Source organism: Pseudorca crassidens, chromosome 8 (genome assembly GCF_039906515.1).
Source record: "Pseudorca crassidens isolate mPseCra1 chromosome 8, mPseCra1.hap1, whole genome shotgun sequence".
NCBI classification, from domain to species: Eukaryota; Metazoa; Chordata; class Mammalia; order Artiodactyla; family Delphinidae; genus Pseudorca; species Pseudorca crassidens.
Window position 1 is genome coordinate 29,282,556 of NC_090303.1, and position 21,671 is coordinate 29,304,226.

The window sequence follows — 21,671 nt, forward strand, 5'->3', positions numbered from 1 at the left end:
GAACTGGAAAGTTGCATCTGTTATGATGGCTGCATATCTAATATTTCTATATGTTATTCTTTTCTCTCTTTCCCTGTCTTTTTCTTTCTCTTTTTAGATTTTACTGCTAACTTGTTCTTTTATTGAGATGTAGAGCGTTCATCTGCTTTTTTATTATGAAATATTTTAAGCACACAGAATTATGTTGAGAGTAATGTATTTAAATTATAATCCAACGCCCAACTTTGTGAAATATTAACACTTAAATATACTAGTTCCTACAAATATATGTAATATAATATTGAGTTTAGATTTAAAAATATGTATATTGAAACAGTCATAGCTCCCTGTGTCCTCATTCTCTCTTATTTCTTAGAGAAAAACATATTCTGAATATGGTGCTTAACTTTTCCAGAAATTTTTTATATGTTGACTGCTTACATATAAATGTATGTATCCATAAGCAGTATGGTTTGCTTCTTTCAACTTGATATACCTAGTATAATTCCTTTTGCTTTCCTGTACTCCCTGATTCTATTCCTTTAACATTGTTTCTGAGGTTTTTCTATGTTGATGAATGTAGCTCTTTTTTTTTTCCCATTTTAAACTTCTGTATCCATTTAGTGACTATACTTCAATTTATCCGTTCTCCTTTTGTAGAATATATAGATTGTTCTCTTTTTTCTATTATAATTAATCTTACAATAAATGTTTTTAAAAATGTCTATTACTGCACATGTGGAGAGGGTTCTCAAGGGTATATACTTAATTGCAAAAAGCTGGTTCTTGGAGTATGTGCATTTTACACTTCATTGGATATTGCCAAATCCCTGTCCAAGATGTGTTTGTACCAGTATATACACGAATGAAAAGTATATGAGCTTCTGAAACAAACAATAAAGTTATTCGCAGCTTCATCTTCCTAGGCAAGAGTTTCCTGGACTAGCAAATCATGTTAAAGAGGATAAGTTGTGTGGTTATAGATGCTTTTGATTCTCAAATGCTAAACTTTTGTTTCTTTTGTCTTGAGAATCACTCGCGTGACATTCTATATTCAAACAAATACAACTGGAATGTTTTCAATTATTAATCTTCTGTTGTATTTTATTTATAGTAACAGCTTGGACATGATCCACCTAAGAGTGCCCTATATACATTTTTTTCTTTTAAAGATGTTATGTATATATACTACTATAAATTCTTATGTTCGAAGCTTGTCAGAGCCCTCAGAAAACGTGACATTTCTCTATACAACATCCCTACAATTTATTTCATTACAAGGTTGGAGGGGATATCATAATACCTCTTTGTAAACACAAAATATCCCTTATGTGTGTACCAAATTAACAAGAAATATAATTTTCTCTAAAAGAAATTCAAGAAAGGTCTTTATAAAGCAAAAACAAAAAACCTCAGCCTCTGCCTTTAAAAAAGTATACTCATACAGTACTAAACACATCGATGAGTAGTTTTAAATTTCACTTATAGAATGGTAGTTGGAAATCTTAAAAGTAGTTACTTGGAGTAGTAATATTAATTCAGTCTACCAAAGTCTAAATTTAAATCACAGTAAAGCTTAACTGTAATAGTCGTATTAATTGGGGAGAGAAACTTATTCTTTTCTTTCATAAGGGAAATTACTGCATACTTACAGTGCAAACTATATCCACTAAAAATTGTCAGGAAATATTTTCCTTGGTATTTGATTTAGTGCGAGTCAATGTATAAAATCTGGTTACCATGTTTAGGGTTTGAAAACAAAATTGCACACAAACCAACATTCTGTTAATAACCATAGAACACTAATGTTTGTATTTTATTATAATACAACCAAAATATACATTTAACAACTTTCCATTATTTTAGATTACAAGACTACATTTCTTTTAAAATAGCAAAACTACAAATTCAAAATAGATTGCTAACCACTTACAATTATTAAGAATTAAATTACACAATTAAGTGACAGATTTTTGCCCTTCACCCCCAAATCACCCAAATCAAACTTACCATAAATACTTTATAGGACAAAATATTTAAATGAGAGGTATAAGTCATGTGCATGTTCCTGTCTTTGCACTGTCAATGTGTACAATGTTGGAATTTTAGATCTCATTTTTTAATCTCACATGCAAATTAAATTATTTAAATACTGTGGTCATTTACTGTGAGAAAAAAATATTTCTTTCTATAAAAACATTTCAAATATCTCTTCTTACTAAACTATCCATTCCCAATAAGGCTAATGAGTTCCAACATGTTGTCCAAGACAAATTCTAAAGGGAAGCTATTTCCGTTTTGATTTCCACTTTCATTTATGATATATATGAAATATCATATTTAAATTTAAAATATCAGTGTTTAATTAATGCTCTGGTCCAATGTAGTATTTCGTAGACGTCTGGATGCTACCAAACCGTCCTTGAAAATTTAATTTTCAATGTAATGTGGAAAAACAGGCACCGACAACTGTAAACTTATTTTTTAGTTGAGTCTACACAATTCAGCAGAAACAAAAATTAATAGCATGTAAAGAACCGAAACATAGACCAAAGGAAAAATTCAAGAGTAAGACCATTTTGCAGGCAGCATGTTGTAAATAAGCATTATTTAGTCAGCGGATAGATGAGGTATGGTGTGAATTATAATTTTTTCACTACTGTTGTGGCTTTTGCAAATTTCTAAATTTCTCTGTGACAGTTTTCCATTTCTTAAATAATTTGGTTGGTTTTCAAAAATGTTTATTCAATAATGTGAATGTAGTGTTTTGAGCTCTTTGGGGAAGAAACAGTTTATATATAAATTAATTATTTAGACTATCCCTTTCTAAACAAACTCTTAAAATTCCCAATAAATTGAATGTAAATGAATGCAGATAGTCAGGATTCCATTTAGCAGCAGAAATAGCTGGCGTGAAATGCAGATGAGAATATGCAAGTCAGAGCCATACGTATTCAAAACAGGGGAAAAAATATAAACCAAGAATAAACATAGACGTTTTAAGACCTCTCCATAAAGAGCTGATTTCTTAGCAAATGTATTTGAAACTATTAACTATAATTTCATTTTTCATTATTTCAAAGAAAATTTGGTAAAAACTTTCAGCGGTGAGGAAGTATATATTGTATCTCATCTCTAGATTTAATATATTCACACTGTTCTTCTAAGTGTTCGAGGCAATTAAAAGATTAAAAAATTAAACATAGTAGCTTAGATGTCTTCTGTCTTTATAAATACACATAAATCCTTGCCCATATGGTTTATTTATTATGACTTTTTATTTTACTAACAATATTTCAAATATATTTTAAGTATCATAAATTAATAGTTTTAGATCCAAAGCAGCCTGTAAATTAAAATGTCCCCCCCAATTTTTTCTGAATAAGATTAGAAGGAATTAATTAAAAAATGGGTTGGACATTCATATTTTGATGAAAACCAAATTTATTTTCACAAGTCAATCCTAACATTTGAGCTTCATGAAATTTTCCCAAAGCCATCCATAATTTGATCACTACTGTCTGATATACAAATATTTGGAAATCTTTTAAAAAACATGCTCCTACTTTGAGCTTTGAGCTTACTATGAGTTCCTGGAACATTTTGAGCCCGCAAATCAAGTTACAAACACTCTTGTTAGCAGTCTGATCTTGCTACAACTATTCTTAGGAATTACTTTTTAATAGAGTGATTTGTTCTGGTTCACTTAAAAAAGAAAAAACAACTATCTTCCTTAAGTTTTCCTTACAGTAAAACGTCTACACATATTTATGAGTATCATATCAAAAGGCGACTTAACCTCATAGATCAGTGTGACTACTTTGAGTAGGTAAACAATGCAAACACAATGAATGTAAGATAGAACGTTTTGAGCGTAAAGCCAGTCACAGACGTGATACTGAACTCTGTAATAAGTTGCCCTATAATCACAGGGTTCTCACAGGCTTTTATTTTCAAGACACGTAGAATGCATGAGAAACGAGCTATGTCTGCTATTTAGTTTTCTGAAAAGCTGCCTTCCATGTGAGGAAGTGACTAATTTTTCATTTCACACCAAAAACGGCATGAAAAGGCAAAACAGAAGAAGGCTAAGGGTTTTGTGTTATACGAAGGAAAGGTGAGTCCTTCTTAAACAGGCAGGAAACATTCCATACATATTCAGAGGAAAGGACACATTGGAAACATTGGCAAGTGCTAACAAAATGTGAAAAAATGTTTATGTTAATGTTGTGAGTTTGTTTTCTTTACATGCAGTAGGCTTATTTATTATTAAATTACTAAAACAATGCTACTTGAATTACAGCATATAATCTCAGAAATGCAAAAAGATTGTGTGAAGAAAAGATGTCAAAGAGTTAATTTAACCCTTTCCGTTGTCAAAATTTTTGCATTTGTTCTGTTATTCAACAAATATATAGTATTACCACTCCCCACCACTGTTGTCTACCTAATTCTATCTCTCTATATATGTATATATTGTTTTTTCCTATTCACTCAAATAAAATCTAATAATCCAATATTTGGGAGAGCATAAGGCAGTAAATAGAAATAATTTATAGAGCATGATGCATTTTTAGAAAAAAAAGAGGAAGTACATACTGAAATCCCATTGGTTGTAAATAAATTTGTATTCATTTTTCCCATGATCCTTTAGAAAATTTACTTTTCCTCAGACTTTTGCTAGCAGTTTGTTATAATCTAGAGGTTTTTTTTTAACAGATGGATTACAAATTGGCAGCTACTTATATTCCAGTGAGTAAAGCTGCAGTACATTTCACGCACTGTATTTGTGATTGTTCTTCCTTTTTATGGGGATGTGAGTTTTCCCCAAAGCCAGAATTTATGGCTGTCTTTCTTTCTTTCTCTTAACAAATCCCAGCTGTGTGCTTTCCCATTAGGATGCAGTATACATCATGATGTTTCCCTTATTTTATTAAAATGCTTTCCCATAGCCTATTAAAATATTTATTAAGCATTCTGTCCCTGTAAAGCTCAGCATATATTCTAAAGACACATAACTGAGCACCAACTTCTCTCTGTGAACCTGTTATCCTGACAAGTCATAAGGAATCCTGGGAGGAACATTTATGCTCTTCAGTAAATCAATGCTCCAGGACACTAAATGTAACCCCTGGAGTCTGAAAGGAGTAATGCACCTCTCCAAATTCCTAAACCATGCACCAAGAGTGAATGGCTCACTGGGAAAGTTCCTGTTGATAATGTGAGCTGTATCTTATGTCTTCCCTCCAATCCTACCACCAGGTAGCCAGTTCTAGAGTGGAATGATGTATCTGTTCATAAGAACATATAGCACAATTGCATGGTCAACTCCGTGCTTAAAGGCCATGCAAGGGAAATAAAGCACCTTATTACAATGTCAAATTTGACACTTTCTTAGCTCATTTATGTAACATAATAAATTCAAAAACTCAGAGTGTAAAACATTTACAAATGTAAAGCCCCTCTTTTGAGATAATTCTGATACTTTGCAGGTATAAGTTTAGTTCTTGGAAAATTGGTTCAGATGAATGGTTTGCCCTTGCTAATGCCATATCCACCAGATACAGTCTTATTCAGATTACTGTTCTTGTGCTTTAGCAAAACTCCATGGAAAGCTCTTATGAGTTAACGTAAGGATGAATAAAACAGAAGACAGTATTTTTGCAGGTGAAGACTTCTTTTTCTTTAAATTAAATAGAAAACTATGTAGCCACAGCTCTAGGAAGCTCTTCTAGGTCTCTGTGATGTCTTCGATTTCGTTTCTTCTTCATTTCCTGCATGTGCTTCCACTTTGGGCCGCCCTTGTTTCGCTGTCTCCGCTTCTCCCTGTGCCACATCTGTTCGCAGTACTGGTCGAGGCTGAAGTTTGGGCTGCTAAGGATTTGGATATAGTCTTTGTATCTCAACCGTGACTCAGCCAACAGATCCTTGACCCGCCCCTCCTCGTGCTCTGCCCTCTGGGTATTTTCCATCTGTTCATTCTCAATGACATTCAAAGTCAGCTTCACTATGGTGTGGATAAAAGTGTGCTCCTGTGCTTTGCAGTAATACATCCCAGAGTCCTTCTTCTGCAGACTTCGAATCAGTAGCCCGTATTCTGTTTTGATGATCCTTTCATCGGGTTTCAACTGCAGAATTGGAAAAATGTAGGCAATAAATGAGAAACAGAGAGGGCTATGAGCAAAGGCAAAGAGGCTACATAGTTTTACTTAGATGAAACTAAAAGATACAATCCCTGTCTCTCTGTCATTAAGCATAGTATTGTCAGCCATAGTCGAACACAGTGACTAAACTCTCTTTCAACTAAAGTAACAGCCCCCAAAGATGTATGGTTGCATCTGATTACATCTAACTGAGCCTTTGGAATATAGTTAGGTTTTCTTCCAGTCTACAGATAGGAGTAAAAAGCTGTGAAAGTTAATGAAGTAAACCTGGAAACTATCAACTGACCATCTTTACAAAGATTTCAGATACTAATTGGTGTACTAAGAGCACCAATTTGTTTCTGAATTTCAGAGCTAGAATGGGACTCTGACAGTCATTGTGCAGAAAAAGAGCTTTAGTGCACACTACTACCTGTAATGTAGAAGAGAGCAGTTATTCCGAAAGGAATTTAATGTTTGCTAGATATTGCCAAATAAATGATCTGAGTAGCTTATGGAAACTGTAAGTGGTGACTTGTTAAAAGTCAAGTGGAAAGGCATGGAGGGTACAGCCTTTTGGATGTCAGGGCTGTACTGAATGGGACCCTACAGTCAGAAGTTTAGCAACATTTAAAGCTGAATTTCTCTTTTTACTGTGGATTGAATTTTGATACTTTATGTCTGTGTGATACTTTAGACTGTCATTTGTGGAAATATTTGCCATACCTCGGTATACTATAACATGGTAATGTGATTTCAAGTGTGAGAAAGCTCAATGAACAAAAAGAACCTCCACTGAAATGTGACGCTCTTTGCCCTTTGAAGCAGTAGTACTGAAAGACAATTCAAACATTTAAGCTTGCCTGGCCTCCAATCTGGTGTGAATAGAGAACCTATCTTCAATAAACTACAGGCATGTTTACCGACACAAGAGCCCTGTTTAATGTGGAGTATTGTTGAGCGGCTCAGCATTAAGTAGAATAACAACAAAGAAGTCTGGAAGATTTCCCAGTTTACACATCTGCCCCTGTATTGTAGACTTAGAGTTGATGGAAATCAAGGAGGCATAAAGACGGCTAAATTAAATTTATTCACAGTGGGTGGACTATACTTTGCATCTTTATGTGAAAAATATGTAGGAAAAATCCCTCCAATTCTGGAAATATGAGAAAAGGCAAAGAAACATCTCTGGCTACCAGCCCAGTTAACTAACAAGTATATGGCCAACCACCTTCTATGCCAGAGAAGTGCAGCTGGCGGGGTACCACACAAGGCCAAAGGCAGGTCACAGCTCAGATCCCTGGTTAATGAGGCTGAATGGTCTCCAGCCCTGCCCTTGCGCTACAACGAATCCACACCATCAGGGGTTTGTTTGTTTCCCTTACTTTGCCCATTTGGTGAATTGGTGTGTAGTAGATTTTTTTTTTTTTCTAATGGATTTATCTAAAGGCCCACATATTTTTAAATGCTACTGTAATACAAACTAATGTTGAAGTGACTTACATTCTCAGAAACTATAGGAATCTGATGCCAAAAATAAAAGGGAATTTGAATTGGTAGAGCTCTAAAGGATCAGTCTTAAACAATCATATCAATCTCAAATGTAACACATACTACATATCTTCCTTTAAATAATTTTATTGTAGGAATTATTGTTTTTTCATTTAAATATATCTTAGAACGTGAAATTGAAACTGTGACTCCACAGCCCACGTTCTGGTCCCTATCTGCTCTGCTTCCTATGACTACTCATTTATCTTCCCCAATTGGTGTCCCATTTATCAAGTTGGTGACACAGCGTACGGTGTGTTTGGGGTGTCAAAAGTAAAGCTCTCTGAAGGTTGAGTGTGAAGTATTATTAGCAGCATCATAGACTGCTGCCATATTGCTGGAGAGGTGACGTCCTGAAGCCTTTACTTCTGTAGTTCTGTAACGGAAAATGGCCTGTGGTTACCAGCATGATGACCAAAGTGCGTGACTTCCGTTCCGTTTCATCTCTGGATGTTCTTTCCTAGCTGGTATTCTTGCTAATGTTTAAACTGCGTTTAACGTGGCTTTTAGAGACTGTCACAGCTCTGAGTCACTAGTTTTTATTGTTCTTTTAAGCTTCTGACAGGAAGGAATGATGACTTTGTGACTTCACACATACTATGCAACACTTCAGCATTATTTTTGCTGTTCTCTTTTTGTGTCCCATTTATGTTATTCTACTCTGAAGTCTGGCCCCCTTCTCTCCTTTCCAGTCTACTTCTGTCCCTAACAGGACTCAGGGTTTCGTAAACACCTGACATTTCATTACTCCATCGTGGTCCTTCACCTTTCCTTTCTTTGATGGAATGCTTACTTTTTCTTTTGGTTTTTGACCTACAGATAAAAAGTTTGCTTTAATGAATTTCTTTCTGGATTTATTAGATCAGAAAGTCTATTAGATCATTTAAGTGATTTTTTTCTCTTCCTAAAATTTCAAAACTATGCCTTTCATGAAATGGTATCTCTAATAAAACACATTTTGAATTGATGTATTTTCATAGGATTTTTGCAGTCTAGAGATAGAAATCTGTGACCCAGAAATTAAGTGGTTGATTAACATTTGCCTACTTTACATTCCCATTCTCTGTAGTGCTTTCATTCCGTGCTGGAATAGGACGCATTATGCAGACTGCATCTCGACAGTGAAATGTCAGCACAGTCAATTTAGAAAATTCAGCTCCTCTACAAAGAGATAATGTAATCTCTGACCAGTGATTTAAACTCATGGAATGTTCTTCACTCTAGAAGTGATAAGTAAAAACTGCTCAGCCTTACATATCAAAACCATGCTTGAACCGGGGTCAACTATCCATTTGCTTAATGTGAGCAAGGATAATATATTTGGCATTATTCAATGTAGATCTTCAGTGAAGGGCAATTCATTTGAAGTGAAAAGAGAAACATGGTAAGGGACAAAGGACAGTTAGGTACTAAACAGCAGGTAAAGGTCAGTGACTTCCTTCTCTGATAATAGCAGCCTAATGGTAATTCCTTTGCATATAATTCACCTGTCAGGTCTTTCATAGCGAAAGCACTGCACGTGTCTTGGAAGTGACTAGGGATTCAAGAATATCTCCCTTCTTCAACAAACATAGGAGACGACTTATTTAAAAATAGTGCCGAGGCAACTGGCTCATTATTTAAAGAAAAAAAAAATCGAATGAATACATAACTCACTGCTAGATTAACTAATATCTTTAATTAAATGTAAATATAAAATGTAAACTGTAATTGTAAAAATAAAATCATAAAATGACTAGAAAATATATATTTGCTGTTTCACTGGGGAAGGAAATTCTAAGCACAAGTGAGAAATATAAATCAATAGATTTGTCTATATAAAACATAAAACTTGTGTGTGTTAGGGACACACAAAAATTTTTAGAGATAGAAAACAATAAAAAGTTACATATAATACGCATAACATTAAAATGATAATATCTATAATATAAAGGGGTTTGTTAAAATAATTTTTAAATGAATGTATCAACATAAACCAAGCAAATGATACGTAAGGCAATTTACCAATATGGTGATTTTGATGAGAAATTAGCAATATGCAGTTGTTTATCCAAAGCTGTAAGATAATTAAAGTCTTTAACTCACTTATTTTACATTTAAGAATTTGTCCTAAGAAAATAGACAAGTAGAGAAAGATTTAGCTAAAGGAAAGTTGATTGCTTTTTTAAGAGGTTACGTGAACTTAATAAAACATGGAACATCTGTGGATGACTGTGTCATCAGGATGGCAGGGATGTGGGACAGGAAACATGGTATTAAAATTGAATGGCAGGGGAAAATGCTTATAGTGTAATGGTAAGTAGGAAAAAAAAAAAGGTGGAATAGACATCGGAATAGTATTTGTGCTTATCTACACTTAGTGGTCTCATAGTTGTTTATTTTCAAAACCATTTATATTGCTTTTATAATAAAAGCAACAAAAATAAAACGAAGACCTACAGATAGAAAAATACAAATATTTGAAGATGTTTTTAAAATGTTTTAAAAATCCACAGAAAAAATACTATCACAAATGGTATAAGGTACTGCCTCTTTTATTTATTCAGATCTCAGAAGTTCAACAGAAGCTTGGGGACCGATTAACTTGCTAGTTACAGCACAAACATCATCAATTTCAAGAACAGCTTTATAAGAAAGTCAGTGAATAACTGACTCATGACCTCCCCAACAGCACCCAACTGTGAAACAACTCAGTAAGGAAATGTTCTCCTCCTGGCAGAGAATAACCTGGTGACAGCCTCTGTGCCACAGGAGATCCTGGGCCTTCCCTCAGGCTTTTTTTTTTTTTCTTTCTTTTTTTGAGTGGAGGAAAGATTTCAAACTGTGACCTTCCTGGTAAAGAGCAGAGGGTATCCTGCTGGGAAGAATGCTTCAAATCTAGTCTGGATTTTGCCCCTTTCCTCAGTTCAGGAAGCAGTACTGCATATCCTGGACAATGTATAACTATTTACAAAGGTAGATGAAAATACCAGTTGAAACATTACAGCTAAAATATTTTAAAGTATAAATCAATAAATACACTATTTCTGCTCCATTGAAATTTATGGAGCATGCTACCACCATGACTGTCTGATATACTTAAAACATACATTAAAGTAATGTATAGCATTTTCAGGAAACATGAAAGATGTGAGTGCAAACATGCATAGGCAAACGTACATCTCTATAACTGGGAGAGTATCCCAAGCAGAGTTCCACATTTTTTAAAAGTCAGATTAAATTTGTCATGGAGAAAAAAAAAAATCATTAAAAAATTATATTTAAATGAAATTATCAAACTTTATTAACTATAAAATTAAAAATAGTCATCTGGGATATTCAAAAGTAAAATACTGCAATATATCTAAAAGAAAATCTGCATGTTACAAAAATTCAGATAATGTCCTTGCAATATTTCATGGATAAATAATAAATGCTTTATATCTTGAAATTAAATCACCTCTGTGTCAGGTAAAACTTCAATATGTATTGGTAAACAGTGAGACTCTTAAAATAAATATTTAGTATAAATATGGATATGCCATACTCTTAGAACTTATGGATGTTAGGAACAATGAAGAATCAAGTTTTACCAGGGAAATCTGAAATAAAGAAGGAAGTTATTCCCTTAGTATTAAGTATGTGAAGGGTCAATATTTTGATACAGAAATTATTCTCAGATGAAGAGAATGATAATTTCTTAATGTAACAGTGGAACATATCTTTACATTAATCACTTATGATAAAATTTGGTTCTTTGACTCCAAGGTTTCTCAGCCTTAGCACAACTGACATTTGGGTGAGATGGATGGCTATCTATTGTGAGGTATTGTGCATTGCAGGATGGTAGCATCATCCTTGACCTCGACCCACTAGATGCCAGTAGCATCCTCCGTCCACCCAGTCGTGACAACCAAAAATGTCTCCAGGTATTGCTAAATGTGAATACCTTGGGAGCAAAACTACCTGAGGTTGAGAACCACTATTACACAGTAATGTTTGACCGATTACATATACTATTTAAATGTTTATAGACTTCACAAGGAGGCTGATAGTTTAGAGAACATCTGGTCCACCTGCTTATATGGCAGACAAACTGAGTGCTAGAGAAGTCACCACCTGCTTACGAACCCTCAGCAGTCAGGGTGAACACATCATCAGTGCTCTTTCGTATTTCACACGTCCTCCCAGTAGAGAGTGCCTGCAATTTTATATGCATACTTTACACTTGTGAGTAATCCTCTGCTTTGAAATACACATTCTTGTATATGTTTTCTCATTTAATTTTGATAGTAACTTTTGCATTGATTTTATTTACCTTGGAAAATTCCAGCCCACAGTCCTCAGTAATATTACCAAAGAATCATTACTCAACGCATCTAATTCTGAGCCTGCGTTCGTTCCATTACCATTACAGTGTCCTTAGTTTAATATCGGGGCTTTTAGAAATCTAGATTGAGTATCACTGGTTTCTCATAGGCATTAGAATAGAAATATAAAAATTCTGTCATTTAACCTTTGTTACATGACATTTGAATAATACAGGATTTCTCAGACTACCCAAACTCATCTCATTAAATTCAGTAACATATATAACCTACATATCTCACAAAATCTTTGTGATATGTTTTAATCACATGTATGTGTTAGAAAAAAACAAACAGAAAAAAGTCAAAAGATGAGTAGAGCATCCATATTACTTTTCCCTCTGTTGATTTAATTTTAATACACTAGAGTGGAAAGGTACGGATGTCCAGATACTTATCCAACTTGCTCCTATGATATGATAAGATAGATATTTCCATTTCTGTACAAACTTGACATGTTTTATGATCTAAACTGAACACAATGAGAGAGAGAATTTAGTCATTGTGCTTTTGTGAGGGGAAAGTCTTGTTCTTGATCAGGGAATTATTCTAAAATATAGACCATCAATGAAAACTAAAAAGTAGGAGAAGAATCCTGTATTTTTTAAATTCAATTTGCTTTTAAGTGTATTTATTAACACATTTGCATTAAATTGGCCTATTCATATCTCAAAGGCATTGTTACCTTGGGTGCTAGAGAGTATAAAATTTTATTTTCCTTGTTATCATGTAGTGATAAGAGCTCCACTTGGCACTAAAAGTTGAACATCTCCTCTCACAACCTAAACTTGATTTAAGTTTTACACTGTTTCCCTCAAGGTGAGCATTCTTTGATGACTATAACTTACCTCCTCTCGATATTCATCTCCTGACCGCTGGATATACCACTTAATAGATGCTTGTTGGGATTTAGGTATACATTCCAGAAAGGTTGAATTAAATTCAATGCCAAAAATCACCTTTTCATCAGCAGCTTCATGACTAATGCCTGGAAAGCAAACATGGAATAGGAGATTAACCTTGACACGATTTTAAAAGCAATGGGAAAATAGACTGATTTAGAACAGATGCCATGGAGAAAAGATTCATACACATTATTAAAGAGAAAGGAAATTCATGTTATAATGTTGTAACCTGAGAGTAGAATACTATCTAATAGATTGATTTTTAAAACTCTATCCCTGCACTGCAATTTTTACTCTTTCATCAATATATTAACTTTTTGCAATTTCTTTTTTTAAATAAGAATTCACAAGATCTAACTTTAAACACTGAGCCTCTCTGAGCTGAACTGAATAAACTTCAACATCTTTTAATGCTTTAATGCCTTTTAATTTACATAAAATATAACTCATTCTTCAGATACTTCTGAAGAGCAATTTATCTTACCTCTAAAGAGAAATTCTATTATGATGTGGTCCACAGAGCTGACCATATAACATATAACCATGTGTTATGACCATATGACATTTTGATCTCAGAAAAGTCAGTGCAGTGCTCTATACTTAATGAAACTCTATGACGATGCTAATAAGTTAGATGCTCTAATACTCAGAATCAGGACCTTATCTGTATTATCTACCAAAAATGTTCTCTTTTATTCAAAGAGGGATATTATAGCCCAACATGCATTTGCTATAAGATAGTTAATGGGAGGCTAAAGGATCAGTGTCTCAGACACCTTATTCTCGTAAATCAACTGCACCATCTGAAATACATTCCTTCCAGAGTAGCCAAAGGCTGTGTCCCATGTGTGATCTAAGATCTGTAGCTCAGATTTGATCAAATAAAAAATGACAGCTTCTCAGCCTGGCCCAAACATGCACTTTTTCATCGTATATTCACATGTCTCAATTCTGCAGATGGGCCTACTTAGCATTTTAGGCATAAACCAGAGTAAGGCTTAAGGGGCCTAAGTGAATCCTAAACCTAAGCACGCAGAATTATCAGCAAATGGCATGAATGCACATGCATCCAACAGTTAGGCTTCTTTTCAAGAAACTTCTTTTGAACTTATTTGTGTCTTACCAGCAGTGATTAAGTCAAACATGCTGACCCCATTATGAATTAACCTTACCTAACCTTCAAAATGTGTGGATTCCACTTGAAATCTGTAATCTATCCACTCTCTTCTGGCAACTTAACAGATTATAGCCACGATTTTCACAGCTAATAACTTCCTAATGCACAGGAAGATCACCAGTGCCGATCACGGAAGAGAAAGACACGCATCACTTCATAGTAACAGATACCATTTTCCTGAGCAAAGGGAGTTCATGAACAAAGCAGGGAGGATGCAGGCTGATTGTTTAGGTGATGGGGCAAGGGCTCGGGAGAAACTCAATTAGACAGATTCAACCAAAGAATTGGTCAATTCAGTGAAAGATAAATTAGTGAAATCAACTGGAAAAGTGAAATAGTGAGCTGATTATAAGAAATCCATTTTCAAATCAGTAGAAACAGTGACCCTTTGAAACAAAGTTCATCCCTACATCAGTTTGACTGGAAATTAATTTACTGTTTCTTCCAATAATGTTTGTTTTATCTGTGAGTTTAAAATTTTCTATTTTTAAATTTAAACCTATATGTATGTATGTATATATATACACACACACATATATACATACATACTATATATAATGTCTGTTACTATCCATTTTTAAAAGTGCAAAAGTTGTATACAATAATGTTTTTAAATAGCAGAATATCTTCTCATTAAGTATAAAATAATTTTAAAGATAATGTTTTAATCTTCCAGATTGCAGGGAAAAATTTTTTTTCATAGAGAAATATCTGGAATATTTCTTTAGAATACACATATGACATGTCACTGAAGTCACTGCAGCAAGATTATATGTGTTTAACATTGTTAAACACAGTTCATCTACATGAATTACTGATTTTATATCATTAATAATCATGCAGTATCACAGTATATAACAATTAATGAACAAAGGAAGGAAGGAAGAAACAAAACAGCTATTTGCCAGTTATTCAAGACTTGACCGACTCAATGCAACACATATTTATGGTGGGTTATAAGCAAGTCATCTCCTTTCTTCTTTACCAGAAACAAGTGTTCAAATGTGACCCTTCCTCTCCCCTAAGATCGAAAACGCTTAGTTTGTAAATACCCTCATAATCTCTGCTTTAATTCTCACAATTGATTCTCTGTCTCTGGCTTCTCCTATTCCAATCAGTCACCAAACAGGTATAAATTACTTTTATTTTTAAAAACAATTTTTCTTAGTAATATGAAATAGCTCCTTAGCACCTACAGAGTGAACTCTAGACAATAACAAAGGGATCATCACAAACTTAACAAAACCTATGTGAATTCTTTCTGATTTTAATAATTGTTACTTCATCTACTTAGTAAAATTTGATTGTTTCCTTAAGGCACAGCTCAAGTGCTCTCCATCTGGGTATCCTTCCTTTTACCTATGCATTATGCAAAGATTCTTTCATGTCTACCATACTGGCATTGCTTTCAGTGCAGGAAATATACGGATGACTATGACAGGCAAATTCACCACCTTTATATTCCAGTGACAGAGACAAAATAATCAAGTGAATGAATAAATAAAGAATATAGTATCTGGCTGTGTTACGCACTACAAGTAAAAATAAAGTAGATTAGGGAATAATTAGGGTTAGAAGGGTATTTCAGGTAGGTTAGTCAGGAAGGGTGTCTCTGAGAAATTAACATTTCAATCCCGGGATTAAATGATGTGAAGATGGAGCCACGTGGACACCTGAAGTGAAGAGTTCTTCAGGTACAGAGGAAACAAATGCAAACAGGGCTGAGGCAGGAACCAGACTGGTGCTTTTGAAAAAGAGAAAGCCTGTGAGCAAGCTGTGCCACAGTGATGCGAGGGTCAGACAAGGTGTTAAAGCAGATCAGGTAGAATCTCGCAGGCCATGGTAAAGGCTGTGGAGTGTTTCCTAATTGCTCTAAGATGCTAGTGAAAGATTCTGAGTAAGGGAGTGACAAGATCTGATTAAAGTGTGGTTTTTTTTGGCTGCGTTGGGTCTTCGTTACTGCACACGGGCTTTCTCTAGTTGTGGCGAGCAGGGGCTACTCTTAGCTGCGGTGCGAGGACTTCTCATTGCGGTGGCTTCTCTTGTTGCAGAGCACTGGCTCTAGGCACGCGGGCTTCAGTAGTTGTGGCACGCGGGCTCAAGAGCACAGGCTCAGTAGTTGTGGTGCACGGGCTCAGTTGCTCCGTGGCATGTGGGATCTTCCTGGACCAGGGATCAAACCCGTGTCCCCTGCATTGGCAGGCAGATTCTTAAGCACTGCGCCACCAGGGAAGCCCCGTGACTGAAGTTTAGAAAGAGGTTACTCTGGCTACTGAGTGGGATCTAGACTGAAGGGAGGCAAGCATGGAAGCAGGGAGACCAGTTTAGCAGCTGCTGAAGAGTTCTGGTGGGTCTGGTTAGGATGGCATCTGTGGAGGTGATGAGAAGTGGCAGTTGTGACCACTGAGCCAAAGGTCTGTACTGAGAGGCTGGTGATAAGATGTAAAAGAAAGAGAAGCATAAAAAGATGACTCCTAGCTGCTTTTTGACAAAGCAGTTGGGTGAGTGGTGGTGCTATTTATTAATATGGGGAAGTCTGCAGAACAAATAAGTTTTAGAGAAGATGACAAGAATTCTTTCCCAGGTATAATTTGAGATTCTTATTAGGCACATGAGAGGGGTTCTTGAGCAGGCACAGAGCATACAAGTCTTGCACACAGGCGAGACTTCAGAACTGGACAGTCAATCTGGGAGTCAAATTGCCTCTGATAGAGAATACTATGAACAATTATATGCCAACAAACTGGACAACCCAGAAGAAATGGGCATGTTTCTAGAAACATACAGCCTACCAAAACTGAATCAAAAGGAAACAGGCAATTTGAACAGACTGATCACTAGAAGTGAAATAGAATCTGAAATAATGTAACTCCCTGCAAACAGAAGTCCAGGACCAGAAGGCTTCACTGGGGAATTCTACCAAACAATAAGAGAAGAAACTATACCAATCCTTCTCAACCTCTTCCAAAAGATTGAGGAAGAGGGAACACTCCCGAAGTCATTCTATGAAGCCACCATTACCCTGACACCAAAATGAGACAAAGACACTACCAAAAAAGAAAATTACAGGCCAGTATCTTTGATGAATATAGATGCAAAAATTCCCAACAAAATATTAGCAAAGCAAATCCAACAACACGTAAAAAAAGATCATACACCATTACCAAACTGGATTTATCCCAGGGTCACAAGGATGGTTCAACATATGCAAATCAATGTGATACACCAAATCAACAAAAGAAAGACAAAAACCACATGATTAACAAAACATCTCAACAGATGCAGAAAAAGCATTTGATAAAATTCAACATCCATTCATGATAAAAACTCTTATCAAGGTGAGTTTAGAGGGAACATACCTCAACATAACAAAAGCTATTTATGACAAACCAACAGCCAACATAACACTCAACAGTGAAAAGCTGAAAGCCTTCCTGCTGAAATCCAGACCAGACAAGGATGCCCACTCTCACCACTCCTGTTCAACATAGCACTGGAAGTCCTAGCCACAGCAAGCAGACAAGAAAAAGAAAGAAAAGTTATCCAGGTTGGAAGAGAAGAGGTAAAATTGTCATTGTATGCAGATGACATGATACTACATATAGAAAACCCTGAAGACTTCACACAAAAACTACTAGAATTGATAAACAAATTCAGCCAGGTAGCAGTATACAAGATCAACATACAGGAATTGGTTGCATCAGAAAGAGAAAGTGAAAAAAAAAAAAAAGAAAGAAAAAAAATCCCTTTTAAAATCTCATCAAAAAAAAAATAAAATATTTAGGAATAAACCTGACCGAGGAGGTGAAAGACATATACACTGAGAACTATAAAACACTTATAAAGGAAACTGAAGACGATTTAAAGAAATGGAAAAACATTCCATGCTCTTGGATTGGAAGAATTAATATTGTTAAAATGGCCATATTACACAAAGCAATCTACAGATTTAATGAGATCCCTTTTAAATTACCCCTGACATTTTTCACAGAACTAGAACCAATAATCCTAATATTTATATGGAACCTTAAAAGACCCAGAATTGCCAAAGCAATCCTGAGGAAAAAGAACAAAGCAGGAGGCATAACCCTCCCAACCTTCAGACAATACTGCAAAGCTACAGTAATCAAAACAGCATAGTATTGTCATAAAAGCAGACATATGGATCAATGGAACAGAATAGAGAGCCTAGAAATAAACCCACACACGTATGGTCAATTAATCTTTTACAAAGGAGGCAAGAATATACACTGGAGAAAAGACAGTCTCTTCAGCAAGTGTTGTTGGGAATGTTGGACAGCCACTTGTAAATTGAGTGAAGTTAGAACACACCCTCACACTATACACAAAAATAAGCTCAAAATGGCTTAAAGACTTAAGTATAAGACATGAAACCATAACACTCCTAGAAGAGAATGTAGGCAAAATATTTCTCTGATATAAATTGTACCAATATTTTCTTAGGTCAGTCTACCAAGCCAATAGAAATAAAAGCAAAAATAAACAAATGGGACCTAATCAAACTTACAAACTTATAAACAAAACAAAAAGACAACCTACGGACTGGGAGAAGATATTTGTAAATGATGTGACCAACAAGGGCTTAATTTCCAAAATATACAAACAGCCCATACAACTCAATAACAAAAACAAACCAAAAAAACAACCCAATCAAAAAATGTGCAGAAGATCTAAATAGACATTTCTCCAAAGAAGACGTACAGATGGCCAATAGGCACATGAAAAGATGCTCAACATTGCTAATTGTAGAAAAATTCAAATTGAAACGACAATGAGGTACCACCTAACAGCCGTCATGATGGCTATTATTAAAAAGTCTACAGGGCTTCCCTTGTGGCGCAGTGGTTGATAGTCCGCCTGCCGATGCAGGGGACACAGGTTCGTGTCCTGGTCCGGGAAGATCCCACATGCTGCGGAGCGGCTGGGCCCGTGAGCCATGGACGCTGAGCTTGTGCGTCCAGAGCCTGTTGTTCCGCAACGGGAGAGGCCACAACAGTGAAAGGCCCGAGTACCGCAAAAAAAAAAAAAAAAAAAAGTCTACAAATAACAAATGCGGGAGAGGCTGTAGAAAACGGGCACCCTCCTGCACTGTTGGTGGGAATGTAAATTGGTACAGCCTCTATGGAGAACAGAATGGAGGTTCCTCAAAAAACTAAAAATAGAGTTGGCACATGATCCTATGGTCCCACTCCTGGGCATATATCTGGACAAAACTATAATTTGAAAAGATACACGCACCCCAATGTTCACAGCAGCACTATTTACAATAGCCAAGACATGGAAGCAACCTAAATGTCCATCAACAGATGAATGGATAAAGAAGATGTGGTATATATATATATAATGGAATAGTACTCAGCCATAAAAAGGTATGAAATAATGCCATTGGCAGCTACATGGATGGACCTAGAGATTATCATACTAAGCAAAGTAAGTCAGAAAGAGAAAGACAAATACCGTATGATATCACTTATATGTAGAATTTAAAATACGACAGAAATGAACTTATCTATGAAACAGAAACAGACACAGAGAACAGACTTGGGGTTGCTAAGGGGGAGGGGGAGGGGGACGGCAAAGGGATGGATTGAGAGTTTGGGATTAGCAGATGCAAATGATGATATACAGAATGGATAAACATCAAGGTCCTATTGTATAGCACAGGGAACTATATTCAATATCCTGTAATAAACCATAATGGAAAAGAATATGAGAAAGAATAAATATGTATGTATAACTGAATCACTTTGCTGTACACCAGAAAGTAACACAACATTGTAAATCAACATTGTACTTCAATTAAAAAAAAAAAACTAAAAAAAATTGCCTCTGATAGTATTGAAATGGATGGCGTTAAGGAGTGAATATACAGAGATTGGATGTTTAGATGGCAGGATGAAAAGGAAAGTTAAGAACACTCAGAAGGAGAAACCTGTAAGGTAAGAGAAAAACCAGAAGTTTTCCCTGTGGTGCCGTGAAGCAGAGGGGTGCTGGGGAGACCATCTCTGAAAACAAAAAGCCCTTATTTGTAGCGCTTGCCGATTTTCCTGGTGTAAACACTCCTGCCACGGCTGATTCAAGCTACCAGTGGTTTAAAACTCAGCTCACAAAATTCCTCCGAAATACACAGTCAGCTCTCATGGGGCCATAAGAGCTGGCTCCAGCCCATCACTGCATGGAGCCTAGTGAAGAAAGTGTTCCGCGGAGGAGGGAGCTAGAGAGTAAGTAAAAATGGGAACGGAAAAGTGGCCATCGGATTTGGCAAGGAGGAAACTGCTGGTGATCTTGACAAAAAATATATTGGGTTAGAGTGGTGATGATGAAAAGGAGATGTGCAATGGGCTATAACAAGAATGGGCTGTGATGAAGTGGACACAATAATTGTGAGTGCCTTAGTAAGCAATGGTGTTTTATAAGTCCTTATAACATTTATCATTATATGACATGGCATATATTTTACTTGTTTTTATGTTTGTTGCCTGCTCCCTCCCCTAACACACATTTAAATGTAAGATCCATGAATGCACAGATTGTTTTCTTTTATGTTCATTAGCATATCCTCAGTACCTAAAATAGTCCCTCCTAATCTCATGTGCACATGTGAAAAACTGTGCATAGCATACAGTAATGATCGCTAAATAAAACACCATACATTACAGTGAGTCACCTACACATTAGAACAGGAAGACAAACGTACTATTCTGGACTAGAGTTTATTTTTCAGAAGAATGATATTATAAATTAGAAATAATTGTTTTGTTTTTAAAAAAGAAAACTCTGCCAGACCAGCAGTTATAGACTATGAAATCTGGGTTGTTTATTCAGTGGTAGGTGGTTACTAACAATATGATGATGGAAAGGCAGTTCATTTCTTCTTCCAGTTGTGTGTGTGTGTGTGTGTGTGTGTGCGTGTGCATATATTTTCTATCTGAAGGCAGAGCTTGGGAGTGGAAAGTAACTAAAGCTCTGGAATATATACTTCTACAGATTCTTTTCTCTGTTATCAGAGTCACTCAACAGACTTCCTCTCAATTCTCCACTCTGCCCTTCTCACACTCAGACTTTCAAGATCTTCCATTCTATGACATTTTCTCTGAACAGTACAGCCTCTGGTGACCTCTTTTTTTGCTAAACTCCCACATCACTAATTGTGCCTTATGACATTTCCCCAAAGAATTGTAAGTTCTCCAAGGAGCTTTTTCTCTCAAAGTAGATCCGGGACAATTACATGCACATGGAAGTCACTTAATAAATATTTACTGATTGAATGGATACACAAATTAATAAGTGAATACAAATAATGCACAGGCTACCTAAAATTTCTTTCTAGTAAGTCCAACACTTTTATCAAACTTTTCTAGGAGGGTCTCTTTGAGTTTACTCTACATGTCCATATGTTTTGGACTATATTCTGCTTTATCTCTAATAGCAGTTTCAAACTTTACAAGGATGGATAAGGCATTAAAAAAGAAAAAAAAAGGTATAGGAATTTTAAAAGCCATATAAAGCAAATATAACAAAGAATTACCACTTAGGCACGTGAACAGGG

At 35.5% G+C, this 21,671-nt stretch overlaps 1 protein-coding gene across 4 annotated transcripts in view; it reads right to left on the minus strand.

Annotated features, from left to right (window-relative positions):
- Window positions 1-1,759: 1,759 nt before the first annotated feature.
- SEMA3D (semaphorin 3D) overlaps window positions 1,760-21,671 on the minus strand; it is a 209,187-nt gene continuing 189,275 nt past the window's right edge. For all 4 annotated transcript variants that reach the window (XM_067746095.1, XM_067746094.1, XM_067746093.1 and 1 more), the window contains 2 exons: window positions 12,868-13,007; window positions 1,760-6,107 (listed from right to left, as the gene is read on the minus strand). In XM_067746095.1, the coding sequence (XP_067602196.1) occupies window positions 5,682-6,107; window positions 12,868-13,007 (566 nt within the window). In that variant the 3' untranslated portion in view covers window positions 1,760-5,681. The remainder of the gene's footprint in view (window positions 6,108-12,867; window positions 13,008-21,671) is intronic.